Source organism: Rhinolophus hipposideros (genome assembly GCF_964194185.1).
Source record: "Rhinolophus hipposideros genome assembly, chromosome: 9".
Taxonomy (NCBI): domain Eukaryota; kingdom Metazoa; phylum Chordata; class Mammalia; order Chiroptera; family Rhinolophidae; genus Rhinolophus; species Rhinolophus hipposideros.
The window spans coordinates 29240469-29258220 of record NC_138055.1 but is presented as its reverse complement, the minus strand read 5'-3'; the positions used below and the strand labels follow the sequence as shown (position 1 = coordinate 29258220).

The following is a 17752-nucleotide window of genomic DNA, read 5'->3' as shown; positions in this document are numbered from 1 at the left end:
CCAACTTTCCTTTGGTTCAAACTTGCTTGAAATAATTTTTCTATTCTTTTATTTTAAACCTTTCTATATCTTTTGTCTTAAGTGTGTTATTTAGATACCACATATTAGACTTCTTTTAAAAAATTATTCTGATAGTCTGTATTTAATTGGTGAGTTTGGTCCATTTATATTAACTAGAATTATCACTATATCAGGACTATTTTCTGCAGTATACTTTTTTTACACAATTAATAAATAATTTCTCACAGTATTTATAATTGTGTATACTATATCTTCCCATCCCTGCACAGACTGTAATTTTGTTGAGGGCCGATATTAATTCTAATTAATACAGTGTCTGGAATAGAGTAGGTAGTTTATAAGTGTTTGTAAAATAAATGAGCAAGTAAACTAATTATTATTATTGTGTTTAGAAATTGCCCTGTCACTGAAATGTTAACTTGTTTTTATAAATTCTATTTAGCAAATAATTATTAAGTGCTTGCTATTTGCCAGGAAATGTGGCATGTGTCACATTAGAATACAAATAGGACTTGAACATAATATTTACTCTTCACACTTGATCTTAGCCAAAAGGCCGAGAAGCGATATATTCACTCTTTAGATATTGAAAACCTTATGTAAATGATATGCAATCTAGTACAAATGATATATGAGTATCCACAAACATAAATATGTACACAGAGAACTGTTCTAAGTCAGGTAAAGCCCAAGGCATGCAAGCCCATGGCATCCTTTCGGACAAGTCAGTTGACAGCTCTGACTTTCCACTTCCCCATATGAACCTTATAAAAATAATTATATTCTCTGTATCAAGATAATGTTTTAGGCTATATTTTATATACATGTACATATATGAATTTTTTTATAGATTTCTTCAGTTGTTTACATACCCTTTATTTCTAGTCCTATTTGGAGAGTAATAAGAATTGCCTCTTTTGTTAGTGGGAATTTTTTCCTTAAAGCATCATTTAATCCCCAGATAGTATAAATAATAGGCTATATGCCTGTATAAATTTACTTACAGAATCACTGAAATGTTTCAGTATATTTTTCTTTCTTGATCTTCTCTTTCAGGACATTCAAAACGCCTTAGGATTCTTTAACTGCCCTGTGTTTGAATCACTAAATCTAATCTCACACCATATGGAAGTCATTCCTACAAGTCAGGCTTGCCAAATGTATTCATGGCAGCCCATGTTGTTGCTTTCTTTTTCTGCAACAAAAAGACATGCTGGCAAGAGCAGTGAGTCAGTTTTTGTGCTTATCTTTTAGCACACACAGGAAAAATTCCAGCCAGATGACCTGTGCCTGTCCCTAAAAGGGGTGAGTCCAGGTACAAAACACAATATGTAGGCCAAATACAGGGGCTGAGAAAGCCAAGTTAAGGTTGCCAGACTAGCTTAGGTCAAAATTTACCGCCAGTTGTTCCGAGAACATTTTTACTTTTCCACCATTGTCCAGTTGATTTATTTCTGGCACCAAAATTTAAACACAGCTTTTCTTGAGGGTCCGTGGTATAGAGAACAGCCAATATCTGTATCCGAGTTCTCTTTCCGAAGAAGCTCTGGCTTCGAAACATGTATCACCACAAATCCTCCAGCTTTGGCTGCTGACCTGGTGAGGAAGTTTCACATGTCTTCTTCATCTGAAGATGGGAAGAAAGTCCTGAAGTTCATTCCAACAAATACAGTACAGCTTCTGGGAAAAGCAAAAATGGTACAAAATTTTCTCCCTTTCAGCTCTTCAGTAAATGTTCAGTGAATGTAAAAAAAAAAAAAAAAATGCATATAAAGAGAGGAGAAGCTTTTGGATAGCCATGGCCTCTCTTTTTCATGAATTAACCTTTTATACATTACTTATAGACAGACAGTCATGTTTTTCCTTTCAAACTAAAAAAAGTGCTTTGTATTAAGCTATTGGCATAAATAAGAGGCTCCTTTTGGTAGACCAGGAAAAAAGTGGAGAAAAGAAATGAAACACTATTAATAAATATTAACTTTTCACTTTAAATTTAATGAAATAATTAATTCTGCCCTTTAGCTATCTTTCAGATACTCTTGTTTTCTTTCCCTTGAACTTCTTATATCTATAATCTGCACACATTTGGTGCTGTACATGGTGTCAGTTTCTTTATACAACCTCACGTTACATACACAGGCCCACTCATGTAGGTCATTGTGTAAAAACTGAGAAATAAAGACAAGCATGTAAGGGGAGAATTTACATCCCACACACAATAAGGGAACATTTCTTGTTTTACTCTTCCAGATGAATTCTTGCTATTCAAGTGATTTTCATTGAAGAAAGAGTATAGTTATTCATGTATTTACACTATAATTTAATTTAATTTGACATGTTATTATCTGGAAACTTCTGAGAAATACTGCTATTTCACAAAGAGAATAATAAACTAATTTAGTTGAATTGGTACATAAGCCAATATTCAGACAATAACTGGTTATAGGACTGCTTAAGCAAACGCCACTGGGCAGGGCTGAATTAATTTTCCACAGTTCATCCCAACCCACATGTCACTGCATTATTTTCCATCACAATTCTATCAGGAAGAGATCAGATGTGAAAACAATGACTTATTTCACAGCCTGTTCACTTTGTAGCTTGATCAGCATAGGCATGTTCTGTACTAAACTCTCCCAAATATTAATCTGAAAATTTTTCCTTTGTCTTCTCTAAACTTTTTTTTTCTGAATTTCTTCTTATTTCCAGGGTTTGCAATGACTAGATGAAACAAAGAAGAGGAATTGCAGAATTTCATATCTCTTCTACAAGATTTTTCTCTCACTGACCAAACCCTAGAGAAAAAGATTGACTTTTTTGTGCCAAGCGTTTCAAAGCATATCAACTTCCAATTCAAATGAAGTTATCTGACTACACTGGGAAATTCTAACAGCAGACAGGGTCTACTCAGCAGGCAGTGATGTGAACTGAGCTTTTGCAAGGCATCTTGCTAAGTGGTTTTTAGGCCCAGTGATGGACATCCAAAAACCAGTCAACAGCCCTAGCCTAATAGCATCACTTGCAAAATAGCATTAAGAACAAAGTGTTCCTTCAAACACTAGATTACGTAATAATTTATCTTGTTTATCTATTCCAAGGATAAAATAATCTAGAAGCATAAAGTTATAGAAGTCTAGTCAAACTCATGTTTAAAAAAAGAATTAAATGATTTGGCAATTTCAGAACTCAACTGAGTTCTTTCAGATTTCAACTTGATTCCTGTTGGAGACCTTGCTGATTCAATTAATCCCACTTCTTGCATTTCTCCTCTGCTATCGATTGTTCCTCTACTACTGGGGAAAAATGGAAGTCACAGCAAACCAATGGAGTTAAACCAATCTTTTTTGAAATAACATTTGGGGTGTGTGTGTGTGTGTGTGTGTGTGTGTGTGTGTGTGCACGCCTACCTGCACACACCCGCTCCATAGCATTACATGCCAGCCATTGATCTAGAAGCTCTACCTTTATTGTTGTATTTAATCCATCCAACGTTCTATGAGTTTTGCTTTGAGTTGAAGAAGCATGTCAGAAATTGAACCTAGATTTCCAGTTTTGCTTGGGGTCTAAATAACTGTAGAGACTAACTTTGTAGACACTGCAAAGCCTTATACCAAAACAGAGTTAGTGACAGATGACAGTTAGCAAACATGAGTATTCATAGACTGGGATGAGACCTGGTTTTTCCTGGAGTAAACTGAAAGGTTTTGGAAAGCAACCTATTTGACTTGGAGCTTGTTTGGACAGATAATTTAATATGCAGAGTGCTGGCTAGAGAAAAGGGGACTGGGATTCCAATACCAAGTTCATCCTTTCTCAAATTTTTAAGTCATTTAACTATATGGGCTTAAGTAACAATATGCAAATCTTTAATTCCTATTGTCCTGTTTTAAAGGCTATTGAAGAAATTAGCATTTTAAATATGTGTATCTTTGTATAATTTTATCTTTAGCTCCGAAACTGGGGACTCAAGAATCCCTGTAGACACCATCACAGTATTATTTAAGCAGATGCCCCAAACTTAGGAAATACTGCATTATTATATCAGCGATTAAAATTATATTCTTTGAAATCAAACAGTCCTAGCCCTGTGTTTAGTTGATGTATGAACTTGGATAAACTATTAACCTCTTTAGGCCTAATTTTCTCATATATATCATGTGGGTAATTATACTCAGTTTGTAGGATAATTATGAGAAGTAAATAATACAATAAATAAAAAGTGATTCTCATGGCACCTAGTAGATAGCAAGCATTTGATGTACGAAAATATTTCTTGGATAGTTGTATAATTTTTATTTCTTATCTGCTGTCTTATTTAAAGACTGAAGCTTTTAATAGAAAGGAAAGGGGCAGAGAAATTATCTCTATGGGAAGAAAAAAAAATTACAGCTGTTCTGAACTGGGAGCTCAGTTTATTCAACATGCAGGCTTCTCCACTGTTCCCCAGAAGTTTCTGCCCATGATGCCCTAGCTGCTGCTCCCATACCTGAGTTTGACAATCATCTACTTTCACTTAGTTCAGCTAAGACAAATTAAGAAAAGGACCGGGGGACTGGGTGCATGGGAAGCTATGTCAGTCAAGAAATCTGAGACGCAGAATCCATTCATGGGACTTCTCTTAAAAGAACAGAACCAAGAGGCCGGCACCATCCCAGGAATTTGGCTCGATTTCTGTCTCTCATGTCATTGTCTTTTGATGTCCTAGAAAGTGATTTCTGTTTTCATTTTCAGGGCTGTTGCTTCCTAATTGTTTTCTCCTTTGCTTTTTTTCCTTTCTGGCAAGAGGAAGGATTTTAGTGCTGTCAGTAAAATAATAATGTGAGCTTCATAAAACCAGCATTCTGTAAATAAAGCTGAATCTCATGGAACAGAAAAAAAAATCGGACTGAAGCCAGGAAAATTCCTCAAAGCGACAACATGTCTAGCAGTCTGAAAAAGAGTTAGAGAAAAAATAAGGGATGAGAGAGGAGGAGATAGAATTGGTGGGGAAAGACATTAACTTTATTATTGCTGTGTCATTATTTTCGTCATGGAAATATTATAGAAAAGGGATAACTCTTTTGGTGTATCCTCCAGCAAATATACTTTTCTGAGAAGCTTCTCCCCATGGTAAGTCCTGGCAGCTCTGCCAATGTTTCCTCTCCTTCATTCACTCCCTGAATTCGGGATTATCTGAGCTTGTCCTCAGTGCTTTTTGCAGTGTTCTGCAAGCAAAGATGTTCCTGAGTGCCCATAAAAAGGTAAGCCCAAAGAGAAAACATATCACTTGGTCTCTAGGGTCACTAGGGTCAATTGGCTGCTTAAAAATTTTTTTAAAGAGGAACACTAATTAAAGTTTGTGATCAAAGAGCACACTTGATTCATGAGAATAGGATCCAAATCTGTATTTTTCTCCACTATATTTTCAGCTTAGAATTGGCACACAATAGATGCTCAATACATTTGTTAGATGAGTGGATGGGTATATAGATATAGAAGATAGATAGATAGATAGATAGATAGATAGATAGATAGATAGATAGATAGATAGATAGATAGGTAGGTAGGTAGGTAGGTAGGTAGGTAGGTAGGTAGGTAGATAGATAGATAGATAGATAGATAGATAGATAGATAGATAGATAGATAGATAGATAGATAATGAAGGACTAAAAACCATGAGGCTATTTCTGGCCCTGAAAGGTGTGGTCATGATGACCTTGTATTACTCTGTGGCTTTGTTACCTGGGTTATAGCACATTACCAGTTTCACATGAGATTCTTGTACAATAAAAAAAATAGCAATCATATTAATGTCTCTTTCATATCTTTGTTGTTCACTTCTGGGAGTGTCTTCAAATATTCTCCACACTGAAGAAATTCCCCTTTAGTTAGGAAAAATATCTATAAAAATGTCTTATAATGATTTAAAATTGAAATATAAGTTGGAGCTTCGTGTGGTCTAGTCTTTACAAGATATCCCAATTAAGAAAATACAAACTAGCAGCCAACATTAATTAAAAACATTTTCAGTATTTTTCTGGCAATTCTTAATGTTTACAATGGCAAACAATCCTGTGCATAACCAAAGCAACCTTTATTTGCCTTTTCCCATTTCTCACTTTTAGTATGTCTCACCTCCTACAGCTGCCTCAAAGTTTTTCTCTTTACATCTCAGTCTCTACCTAAAACTCTCCCATCCAGCAAACCAAATCTACAAGGCTCTTCTCATTTCTTACCCTCCACTTTTCTCCTACCTCCATTTCTTCCTTTTCTCTCAGATGAGTCAATCTTAGCTCTTTCCATCCCCCACCATGAAGCCCCCACCCTGGCTCGTCACAAGTCCTCTTCATACAAAGGCATAGCCGGAGGTGGTGCTCACAAAATTGTCTTTGAGAAGGGGAGTGACATGGGAGACGAGAAAAAAAGGGCTCTGAATTTTCACACACGTTAATAATTTTTATGAATCATGTATAAATGGGATTTAGCATGGAGAAGCCAGGAACTGATAGAAACACAGTAAAAAGGAAAGATGAGTGACTGGTGAGAAACAGCTCCCAACAGAAACTGTTAGTCATACAAAAAGCAAGATGATAAAGAGAAATGCTTAAAATTTTAGGAAATCCAGTGAAAGCAGTGATAAAAATGACTTATAAAACAAAAGTAAAGCTTAAATTGGAAAGAGAAATATAAGATTTTCAAGTCTGAATTCAGAGAGTGTAAAAATAAATAACTGTGGTGTCGGAAGGCTGACAAAGCCCAGTTGCCATTTCAACTTGAGAATAGAGAAGACATCTGGAATCTGGCTGAAAGAGACTGAATTAATGTATATTACAAAGCACATGATTATAGCTGGAAAAGAGGATATTCTCTTTAATTCTGGAGATGGAATGAGGGGGAGGTGAGTAACCCAATCATTTTAGGGGCGAAACATTAAAACTAAACTTGTTTCATATTGTGTTAATTGGGGATTACTGAATTGAGTACATATACTCAAACTACTATTTGAACAAGCCATGGCTAGCTTGTTCCCCACCAAACCACGTGGCATGGTAAATTGACTTTTGCACTTTAAATTATTTATTGACAATGTAATGATTTCAATGATTTATCTTGGAAAAGGGGCACAGAAGCCAACACTGAGAGCAAGTTTGTGATTTAAAGAGAAGAACAACCACAAATATTGTGAGTGGAAATCATGATGATTGAATTTAACAGAGATGGACATACGTTGTCTGCTTTAATATTTTATCACAAAGAATATATCTCTTACTATAAAAAAATCTGGGGGGACAATCTGAATTTTATTGGTCCTTCAGAACTCACTAATCCTTCAGATTACAAATGAGTTGTTTCCTTTAACAGGGAATCCTTTAGGATTTATAAAAACTCTTCATAGGGTGCAAGTTGTGGGGGACAGTCCAGCCCAACAAGACACAATGAGATATGAGGCCCCACCTACTTGTTCATCACTGTTCCTTGAAATAAATCATTATTGAAAATGATCCCCATCCACCCCCAGCCCAGCGCTTTTGCTGTTCCAGCCCGAGTCAGGGGTCTTGTAGCTTTAGCTTTTCTACAATCGGCAACTCTGTGACTCAAGTCTATTTGTCTGCTAAGAAGACACCTGGGTACCCAGGCAACAGAGACACTTTTGATAGAAAAGGTTTACTAACTGTTCAGGAAAAAAAAGCTGAGTCTATAGCATAACAACAGGCACCAAACTGCAATCCATCTCCTACAAAAAAAGAAACTGCGCTTCTGATACCGAGGGTATAATGGAAATACGTGTTTGTGAAAGTCTGTGTTTGAGGTTACAGGACAGCTCAAGAACAAAGTAAGCAGCTATTGCTTACCTCCTTAGGGACACATCTTGTTTGTTTCTAGCTCCCCTACAGCACCTAGCACAGTACCTTGCATCTCATGTGCCGCTCACTAAAAGCATATTGAATTCATTAGTTGTCAGGATAATGTCTTCAGAAAATGAGATGGGTACCCCCTTATCCATGCTGCACTTTAGACAGGTGATATCCAGCCCAAGAGAGCGTTAGGCCACAGGTTTGGACTCAAGTCACAAAACTGGATGGACAAGTTACGATGTAGCCAAAGGAGGAAACAGAACTCACTCGCAGGGTCATGAACATCTCTACCCTACCTAGCACTTGAAAAATGCATAAGGTGCGTATCACCAGGCGAATGCCCAATGGGTCCAGGCTGGATAGTTCCGCCCTCGTGGGATAAGTCTAAATTAGAACAGCATAAGAAGTGAGGTCCTTTCTTCCCCAGAACATCTCATCCACCCATCAGGGCAGTGAGCAGAACACTATGGCTCTGTTTGAGGACCAAACCTGAAAGGCCCGCTGTCAGGGCCCAAAGGGTAGATCTGAGAAGGAATTAGAAAGGCAAACACGTGTTTGCGGCAACTCCCTTCTCCGTGGACTCTTGCCCAGGTCTGGCCCCAAACCTAGGACGGCCACAACTTGTGCACCAGAGCAGCATCCTGCCATAGCACAGTCACATTCAGGAGTGAGGGAAAACTGCCCACCCCAACTTGATAATATCTGGAAGGAATGAATATTTGGGAAAAGTCCCAGTGCTAGTTGAGTGCCAACCAGTCCCCACCTTCTCAGGCCCCCTCCCACTGGTTCCTCCCCTTTCAGCTTCTCTAGTTCTTATAAAAACTCCACAGCCTTTCACTCACAGCCTGCAGGAACCTCTCTCCCCACAGCTGCTACACAAGGCAGTGAGACTGACCCACTGGACAAGGACAGACCATGAAGACTTTGCTGCTTCTCTCCATTCTGGCTGCCCTGGTCGTGGCAGCTTTGTGTTACGGTGAGAAACCTTTCTCTTGCCCTCTCTCTGGTTTTCTTTTTTGCCCCTGACTTCAGTTTACTATGATTGTCGCTCTCCTTCCTCCTCTTCTTGCCCCTTTCTCTATTATAATCTCAAAATACCATTAATTAAACATTTCCCAAATCTCAAGCCCCAGGTCTGTTCCGTCAAGCCTTTTCTATGTCCTAAATATCCAGACTTTTATATGCAACTTATCAGGCAAGTCCGTTCTGGGGTAAGTCACTATAAACCTGGAAACTTTGCTATTTCAGAAATAAGATATGAAATTTCCAGCCCCTGAGTTCTCATTTTTAAGCATGCTTATTTAGACTTTGGTAACAATTGGTTAAGGATATTGGTCGAATTGCTTACCTTTAAAAATTCAGTTTCCACGTGAAGAGTTAAGTAACTATAAGTTCTCTCTAGGGACAGGACAATCTCACAAACTTACTACATGTGTTTGGTGAATTAATTTAAAAATGAAATTTTACATTTAAAGAATCTCAGAGAAAAATAGAGTTCATAATTTCTACTGACAAAAGATAAATTTTGCCTGATTTCTACATGTTGTAAAATATACCTGTTCAAAGTTTATGAAAGAAAATCTGAAGCAAACTTATTTATATCATTCAGTTTTAAGCATCAATAATCTGGGTATTTCAGTTGTTTTTAAGCCTAAATTATATTAGCAACCGTATGTATTTTGTTCCTAACTCTTGAAATTATTCACGAGGTTTCTGTTTTAGAAGATTTGGTTTCTTCATCTCCTTTTGAACTTTTCAAGCAAATTCACTTGTTTACAGACATAAGCCTCTTATTGCCAAATTTACCTGCTGGGAAGGTAGAAAGGAGAGTGGTAGAAAGAAGAAAACTTCTGCTTTGGCATCATCTCAGTTCTTTCTCTGAACTGGAATTATGCCCAGTGTGAGCTGGGAGCTGGAGTCAGTGGTTTCTGTGGCTGCCAATTTAACACGGGTTCTTAAGAGACTTTTGGAACCTCCTAGAAGCCCATCCTGGGAAAGGCCAGCTGAGCATCTGCCCAGCCTGCCTGGAGAAACCTGGCTGTCCTCTAGACCCTTCTGTCCCTTCCTCAACCCTTTTCTCAGACAGGTCCCAGGTTAACCAGAGAAGACAGCTCTCTGGAAACCTTTGTGCACCAGGCTCTGGAATGTATTATTTCAGTAGCCTGAATGTATTATTTCAGTAGCCTGAAAACCTCAGAGCCCCTGGGACATTTTAGCCAAGACTGTGTTCACTAGCTTCTTCAACATCACAAAAACTAAAGTGTAGACATATCCACAGCAAGGACAGAGTTAGAGAAACAACTCACAAATTCCAAATGCCTATAATTTATAATCACCATATTGCTAAATATATGCCTCACATCTTTTTGGCTCTTTACTCTCCCTCCTTCCCTATATTTAGACTATTGCAATGTGTGATAAATAACAATAAAATGAATCTTTTTGTTTAATTCCAGAGTCTCATGAAAGTATGGAATCCTATGAAATCAGTAAGTGAATATTTGACTTCCTTATTTAAATCTCATGTATTAAAGAATCGCTCCCTGTTCTTAAACAGACAAAATGGTAATACATGTAACAGGGAGGAAAAGGAGGCCCTCTTTTGGAAAACTAAAGTAAATTTTAAAATCCAATGACTATAAAAAAATCACCAAATGAGCAATTTTTTTTAAGCTTGAAGTGGTGTAATATGGCATTTAAACTGCATTCAGCATAATTAGGAGCCATAAAATCTCATTTGGAAATTTTAGGTTGGCACTACATCAACCCCACAGATGGAAAACAAGGAGTAATGACAAATGGTAAAGTACAGAAATGGAGGCGAAGTCAGCTAGGAGACCACAGACGTCAACATTCTGTTGAATGCTATTGAATTTATAAAGACTGAGTACAGGAGGAAATAACATATCGCTCTCATTTTCAATTTGTTCATTATTTTTATCATGTTTAAACTGTTCATTTACTATTAATCTCAAGGTATGCGTCACAAGTTCTCAGGACAGAGAGAATTTCTCCTCAAAGGAATTAAAATTAACACACTGAATAGGAATACCAAAATTGAGAAAGGCAAAGTGATTGCCCAAAGGCAAACAAACAAAACTTGCAGTGGCCAATGTGATAAGTCTCTAAGACACATATAGGGTTGTTAATTTCTTTTATCAGGCAGTTTATGAAATCTGCTTATCTTCCCCTTTGATTTTTCAAATATCTGTAGATACAGAAAATGCATGAATTAATGAGCTTTCAAACATATTTGTGTTAGGGAATATGCATGGAAATATTTTCAGCTACTGTTTCCCTAAAGCTGCAATTATTTATTTCTGTTTTCAGGTCCCTTCATCAACAGGAGAAACGCTAATACCTTTATATCCCAGCAACAGAGATGGAGAGCTAAAGCCCAAGAGAGGTGGGTGAGAAAACATAATGGGGGAACTCATTATTCCCAGTGTTGCATCCCAGATCTGAAAGGAGTGAGAGACAGGTTTTTTAAAATCATATGTATAATTTCTAACTGTATCCCCCAAATCAAAGAATTTAAAAACAATATACAGAAAACAACTGAATTTATAGAAGACTATTCTGTGAAAGACTCGAAAATGAGATGGAGGGAGGACGTAAAGGAAGACAGAAGGAAAATTTCTGTTTTCATTTTTAAAAATTCCCCATTCCACCTTTCCTCCCTGTTCTTCAAATATCTCTTTATATTGGGGGGCAAATGGGCGCTTTCTCTGATATTTTCTTATTAATTTTTTTCTTTTTCTTATTTCTCCACTCTCTTTATGCTTCTCAATCTGGGTCTCTTTTTTTTTTTCCACTTTCTAGAATCCGAGAACGCACGAAGCCTGCCTATGAGTTCAATCGGGAAGCCTGTGATGACTACAAACTGTGCGAACGCTATGCCATGGTTTATGGATACAATGCGGCCTACAACCGCTACTTCCGGCAGCGCCGAGGTGGCAAATGAGATTGGAAAAAGTCTCTTTCCAGAGCCTGGTGCCTGGTTTTGTATTCCCTTGCAGTAGCATCACTGAACCATATAAACATACAAATCGCTTGTTTCTTAAATGTTCCCATCTGGCTGCACGCCTCCTTCCTGCTCCCAGATTGATAAGCGATGGAAGTGCAGAGTAGCGAGGTTCTAAGGAGAGTTCCGATGTGCGATTATTAACATAATAAACTTCTGGTTGGATACTTCCATTTTGTAAGCCTGATTTCTTCTGGAAAAATGCTAAGATATTTAAATCACGGCCCACCTAACCCAGCATAGGAGATGCTGTTAATGATGTTCTAGTACTGATTAGAAGCATAACTGCATGGAAAGAATGAACCTTGGAAGACATTCACCCAGTCATAATTTGTCTGGACTCTGTACCTCGGGGTCAGTGAATGATTGCTTCCTATTAGGTGTTCTCAATGATGTTCAAACATAGAAGATTGATGGTCCTGCTCCTCAACTTTAAATGGCCCCTAAATTCCTTCTGTGTGGATTTCTGACCCTGACCTAAATGTTACTTCCTAAGATGCCACAGTTTTGACTCTTACTTGGGCAAGAACATGTTTAGTTTCAGAATCGCCAGAGATTTTTAAATAATGCAATCATGGAATTTGGGAGCCAGACGATGCTAGAGCTCCATTAGGCCTGGTTTGCTGACGAGGAAATGAAGTTCCAGAGTTTTCTGCTTCGTAGTTAGGGGCAGAGGCCAGGGCTTCTCTACCCCAGGTCTGACCTTGTTCTTCTCGGCCATGAGAACTTGTTCCTGCTCACACTTTATATCCATTACTTCCGGTAGGCCCACTGCCTTCATCCCCTTTCTAGTGCTTAAAAATTCTGTACAAAACTCAAGCACTTTATGAAATCACTGATGATTAAATCCACCCAGCTTCCATCACTCTACTGAAGCCAGTATCCAGCTGTTCAAGAATTTATGTAGAGTCAAGTACAATGTTATTATTCAATTCATGTTTTGATTAAAGTTTCTTATTATGTATATTTGTTTGCATTATGGTAATTTCTTTGAGGGCAAACACTGGAACTGCAATTTGTTTTCTCTGTCTATAGCCTTGGTACTATTTTCTGTTCACAAAAATTATCTGATGAAAGCTGAAAAAACAACAGAGTAGCCATGCCTGGGAGTGATTACTCAGTTCTGAAACTGTTAAATTCATAATAATGTGTGTTTTATAACTTAAACCATTGTCATATTAATGCCATGATAAGTGTTTTAGAATTTTCCAAGCTCTTTTGCATATTCATTAGATCTTACAACTTAAAAGATGGATAACATGGAATAGATGGTAAAATTGAAACTTAGGGAGGTAACTTCCTGAAAACATTGCAATAGATGCCAGGGGTGTGCCACTCAGACTGCCCCTGGCCACTGCAATTATTGGCAGCTGATGCTTCAAGCTAAGTAAGGACTTAAGTGCAATTCTCCACAGATCTCTAGAGCCGTCTCTGTGTGCATCTTTATCCTCTCTGGTACCCTTCTCTGAATTGCTAGCCACTTCTCTAGATTCCCAGCTCTGCCTCTTCAATTTAGAAGGGCGAGTTTGCCTGGTTTCCATTTTCTGTCCCATGACCTCAAAACTCTCCAGAAAGTAAATTGAGTAGCTATCGGGCTTACCTCTTTTGTTTCTCAGATGTTATGCATCAATGTCAAATAATCTAAAAGAAGGGAAAATATGGAGGGAAAGGGGAACAACAAAAAAAAAGGAGAAAATTTTAAAACAAATGGCAAAATAGACTTAAATCTATCTCAATAATCTCACTACATGTAAGTAGTCTATACAATTCAATTATTTTTTTATTTCTACATCTGTTGTAGATCCTATAGTACATTTTTATTAGTTTTGCTTTAAACAATTCTTTTTAAAGGGTTTAGATAATACAAAAGTATATCATACATTTATGCATAGTTTCTACTTCTGGTGCTCCTCTTCTGGTGGTCATTCTTTTGTGTACATCCAGATTTCCATCTGATGTCATTTTCCTTCTGCCTGAATGACTTCTTTTAACATTTCTCATACTGCATGTCTGTTGGATTCTTCAAGGTTTGAAAGTCTGCCTTCATATTTGAAAGATATTTTCATTGTATACAGAATTCTATGTTGCCAGTTTTTTTCTTTTAATTCTTTTAAGATGTTGTCCCACTGTCTTTTAGCTTTCATTGTTTCTAATTTAAAATCTGTTGTAATCCTCATCTTTGTTCCTCTGTATGTACTGTATCTTTTACCTCTGTGCTGCTTCCAACGTTTTTCTCTTTATCATTGGTTTCGACCAAATTGATTATAATGTACCTTGATGTGGTTTTCCTTATTTTTCTTGTTATTGGGATTTATTGAGCTTCTTGGATTGCATTAAATATAGAAATTTGCAGTCATTATTTCTTCTTTGGACACTGCAGTGACATATATGTAGGTAATCTGAAGTTGCACCACAGTTCCCTGATATCACTTTTATTTTTCTAAGTTGTTTTTTTCTGTGTTTAATTTTTGACACTTTCTTTTAATGTGTCTAAAAGTTTACTAACTTTATCTTCAGCAATATCTAATTTACTTTCATTCTATTTAGTGTATGTTTCATCTCAGATGTTATAGTTTTCATCTCTAGAAATTTGATTTGAGTGTTCTCATATTTTCCACGTAACATTTTTAAAAGTTATGATAACTAGTTTAATGTCCTTATCTGCTAATTCCAATATCTTTATCACTCCAAGGTTGATTTCAATTGGTTGATTATTCTACTCATTATAAATCATAATTTCCTACTTCTTTGAATACCTGCCAATCTTTTATTTGATGCCAAACATTCTAAATTTTACCTTTTGTGTGTTGGATATTCTATAAATATTCTTGGGCTTTGTTCTGGGATGCAGTTAAATCACTTAGGCAAAACTTAATTATTTTAAGTCATGCTTTTAAAGTGGGACTAATGCAGTATTTGTCTAGAGCCAATTATTTCCCCCATACTGAAGCAAGGCCTTCTGAGTACTATACCCAATGTCACATTACTGGGTGGTAGGAACAGACAATAATCCCAGCCCTGAGTTAGTGCCAGCCACTGTTCCCTCAATTCTCCTTGGATGGCCATGACTTCACATAAATGTGCCAATCAGTTCTCTGCTATATACTTGAGGGATGCCTTCCACAGATATCCAGAGATCCCTTTCTCTGTAGCTCTGTCCTCTTCATTTTTTTGCCATGTGAAATACAGTCACCATATTCTTCCAGAACTTTGAACTCAATTTCAACTCAAAACAACTGCTAGATTCCTTCTTGGTTCCCCTTTCCTGAGCCATGGCCTGGAAAAGCTCTTGAGACAATAAGTTGGAGTAATCGTGGGACTCACTTTGTTTCTCATCTCTTGAAAACTATTGTTTTATATGTATTCTTTAGTTGTTTCTGAAGAGAGAGTAAATCCCGTCCCTGAAACTCCATGTTGGCTGAAAGCCCATGAAATCAGCTACTCTGAATGGTCATCCAAGCCTCAGTATTCCCCCAGAGAATTGGCTGACACATTTATTTCAGCTGCATGATAGTTCAAATTCTTACTCTGCTTAGTCCTACTTCCCTCATCCCTCTGATGTGTTATAGCCAAGGGTACTCCCCAATAAACTACCTGCACACAAATCTTTATGTCTTAGCGTCTGTTTCCCAGGTAACCAGACCTATGACAGTCATTGAGATGGCCAATAGTGGTGCCAGGATCTTCTCGCTCCAGACCTCTTGTTTTATTCATTACACAGCACTAGATTCATAGTTTTTGAGCTGGCAAGCAGTTGGGCAATAATATAACTCAATCTCCTCATTTTAGATTGAGGAATTTGTGAGCTTAGAAACTAAATGACTGCTCTAAGGGTAGGTAATTCTATTCTCTTGAGAAATTTACTTGTAGTGACCTCATTAAATATAATTTCTTAAGCAAATTTTCAAGAAGGGCTATGTAAAAATGGTCCATGTATTTGTACCAATTTCCCACTATGAATAGTCACACTTTCCAATCTGATTAAAGCTATGTTCAATGTAGTTTACACCTTAGTCAAAATTTTATAGTCACATCCTTAGTTCCATTAATTTTTTTAATATAATTTGGTTTTTCAGATTTAAGGCACATGAAGTGATAAGTCACAGGCCTTATTTTCTACCCCTTTCATCACCTTGGTAAGGCTTTTCACAAAGTAGTACATTTTAGGAACAAATGAGTGTTTCAACACAAGCAGAATGCTCTGCTACCATCCCCTAAAATTAATTTAGCATTATAACATTGTGTTTGATATTAAGGACTTTGGAAGTAGGCCTCCCAGCTCTACCACTTAGAAAAGATGTCATTCTTGGGCAAATTAATTAATCTCAGTAGGCTTCAGTTTCCTTATCTGTAAAATAAGATAACTCTAATACTGACCTTAGAGTTGTTGGTAATAAATGTTGTTCATTTATTATAACATTAAATAAATGAATACATGAAAGGTGCACAAAACACTGCTTGATATAGAGTAAGTGGTTAATAACTGTTAGCTACTTATACTGTTATTTTCTATTATACTATTACTATTACTATTATTGTAGTGTACTATATTCTGGATATTAATAAATGGCAAGACAATACCTCTAGGGGGAGTGCCACTTATACCTTGAAAGAAGCCAGCAGGACATACAACCAAAAACTATTGATCGCAGTGGCCAACTTGAACTCACCCCATTCTTCCTTTCTTCTCCACCATGCCCTGTCTACCTACGCTGATGAAGCATGCAGTTTCAGGAGACTAGGCCAAGGAAGTACGTTTTGGTTTAAGGAAAATTCATAATTTTAGCTTTCATGCTCAACTGAGTATGGAATTCATGCAGCCATATTTTTATACAGTTATAAAAGTATCCATATTAGGATGGAGTTAAAGTTATATACTTTATAGAGCTTAATACAAATTATATTACTTGTATAGAGTAATTACTTGTATATAGTAGTATGTTCAAGCACTATTTTCATCCCTATCTCTACCTTTTCAATAAAAGAAATCTGCAAGTATTCTATTGCTCTGTGTCCAAGTTCTTTAGTACCTTGGCTATCCTTGGTATCTTTGTATCCATTATTAATAGCCTACTTCAATTCCTCTATCCTAAGGTTTCAGGCCCAGTTCCTTGTCATAATTTAGAACTCTAATGAGAGTAAATTCTACCCTGAACTCATTTTGTTTTTGAACCCTGATCTTTGCCTAGATTACCTCCATTCTTTTATTCATAAACTAGGTTTCCCAATATTAACTTAGGTGGTCCTCCTCTAGAACCCAGACATTACAACCTGTCTGACTACTGCCAGATATACTTTCTGCCATGCCCCCTCCACCAGTAAGAATCCCTGGCAATTGATATTAATTCAGAACAGAATATATTAATCCACTCTGCTTTTCCTGCAAGAATAGCTCACTATATCCAGGATGTCTTACACACCCTAAACTACCAAGCATTATATGGTAGTATGTTCCCAATAGGTAGAATACATGGGTCTGAAAACTAAGATATGGAAGCAGAAGTGGCTCTATTTATCATGTTCTGTAACCCACATGAAGAATTTATATTTTCCTGTCCTAAAATTCTAATATCGATGGGCCAGGAAATCCTAGTTCATAGAGAGGGAACACTTTCACCATGGGACATTAGAAGAGTCCCATTTAAGCTCTAGCTGCTGCCCAATCACTTCAAATTCTTGTTTGTTAATTTTTTCAAATGCCTGTTGGTCAATAAAACAAGGCTCTTCATAGTAAGGGACTAATTAACAAGTAAAGGAGTCATCTTTCCTAATTGAACATGTTTACCAGAGGAAGGTAGGGCTTCTGAACCTACGAAAGGAAAAATGCATTTGATACCCAAGTAATCCATTGGAATATCTCTTGATATTTCTC

At 37.0% G+C, this 17752-nt stretch overlaps 1 protein-coding gene across 1 annotated transcript; it reads left to right on the top strand.

Moving 5' to 3' along the window:
• The first annotated feature begins 8479 nt into the window (after positions 1–8479).
• Positions 8480–12845, top strand: MGP (matrix Gla protein). Its single transcript, XM_081059584.1, has 4 exons — positions 8480–8832; positions 10313–10345; positions 11187–11262; positions 11679–12845. Exons 1-4 carry the CDS (start codon positions 8772–8774, stop codon positions 11818–11820), a joined length of 312 nt encoding a protein of 103 aa, XP_080915710.1. The 5' UTR covers positions 8480–8771; the 3' UTR covers positions 11821–12845.
• Positions 12846–17752: the final 4907 nt, after the last annotated feature.

What these genes read in the sequence shown, in the direction of transcription:
- MGP (XM_081059584.1), top strand. Translation starts at nt 8,772, where the DNA reads ATGAAGACTTTGCTGCTTCTCTCCATTCTGGCTGCCCTGGTCGTGGCA. An exon ending in CGTGGCAGCTTTGTGTTACG is followed by an intron (nt 8,833 to 10,312) that starts GTGAGAAACCTT and finishes GTTTAATTCCAG; the next exon opens with AGTCTCATGAAAGTATGGAA. An exon ending in TATGGAATCCTATGAAATCA is followed by an intron (nt 10,346 to 11,186) that starts GTAAGTGAATAT and finishes TTCTGTTTTCAG; the next exon opens with GTCCCTTCATCAACAGGAGA.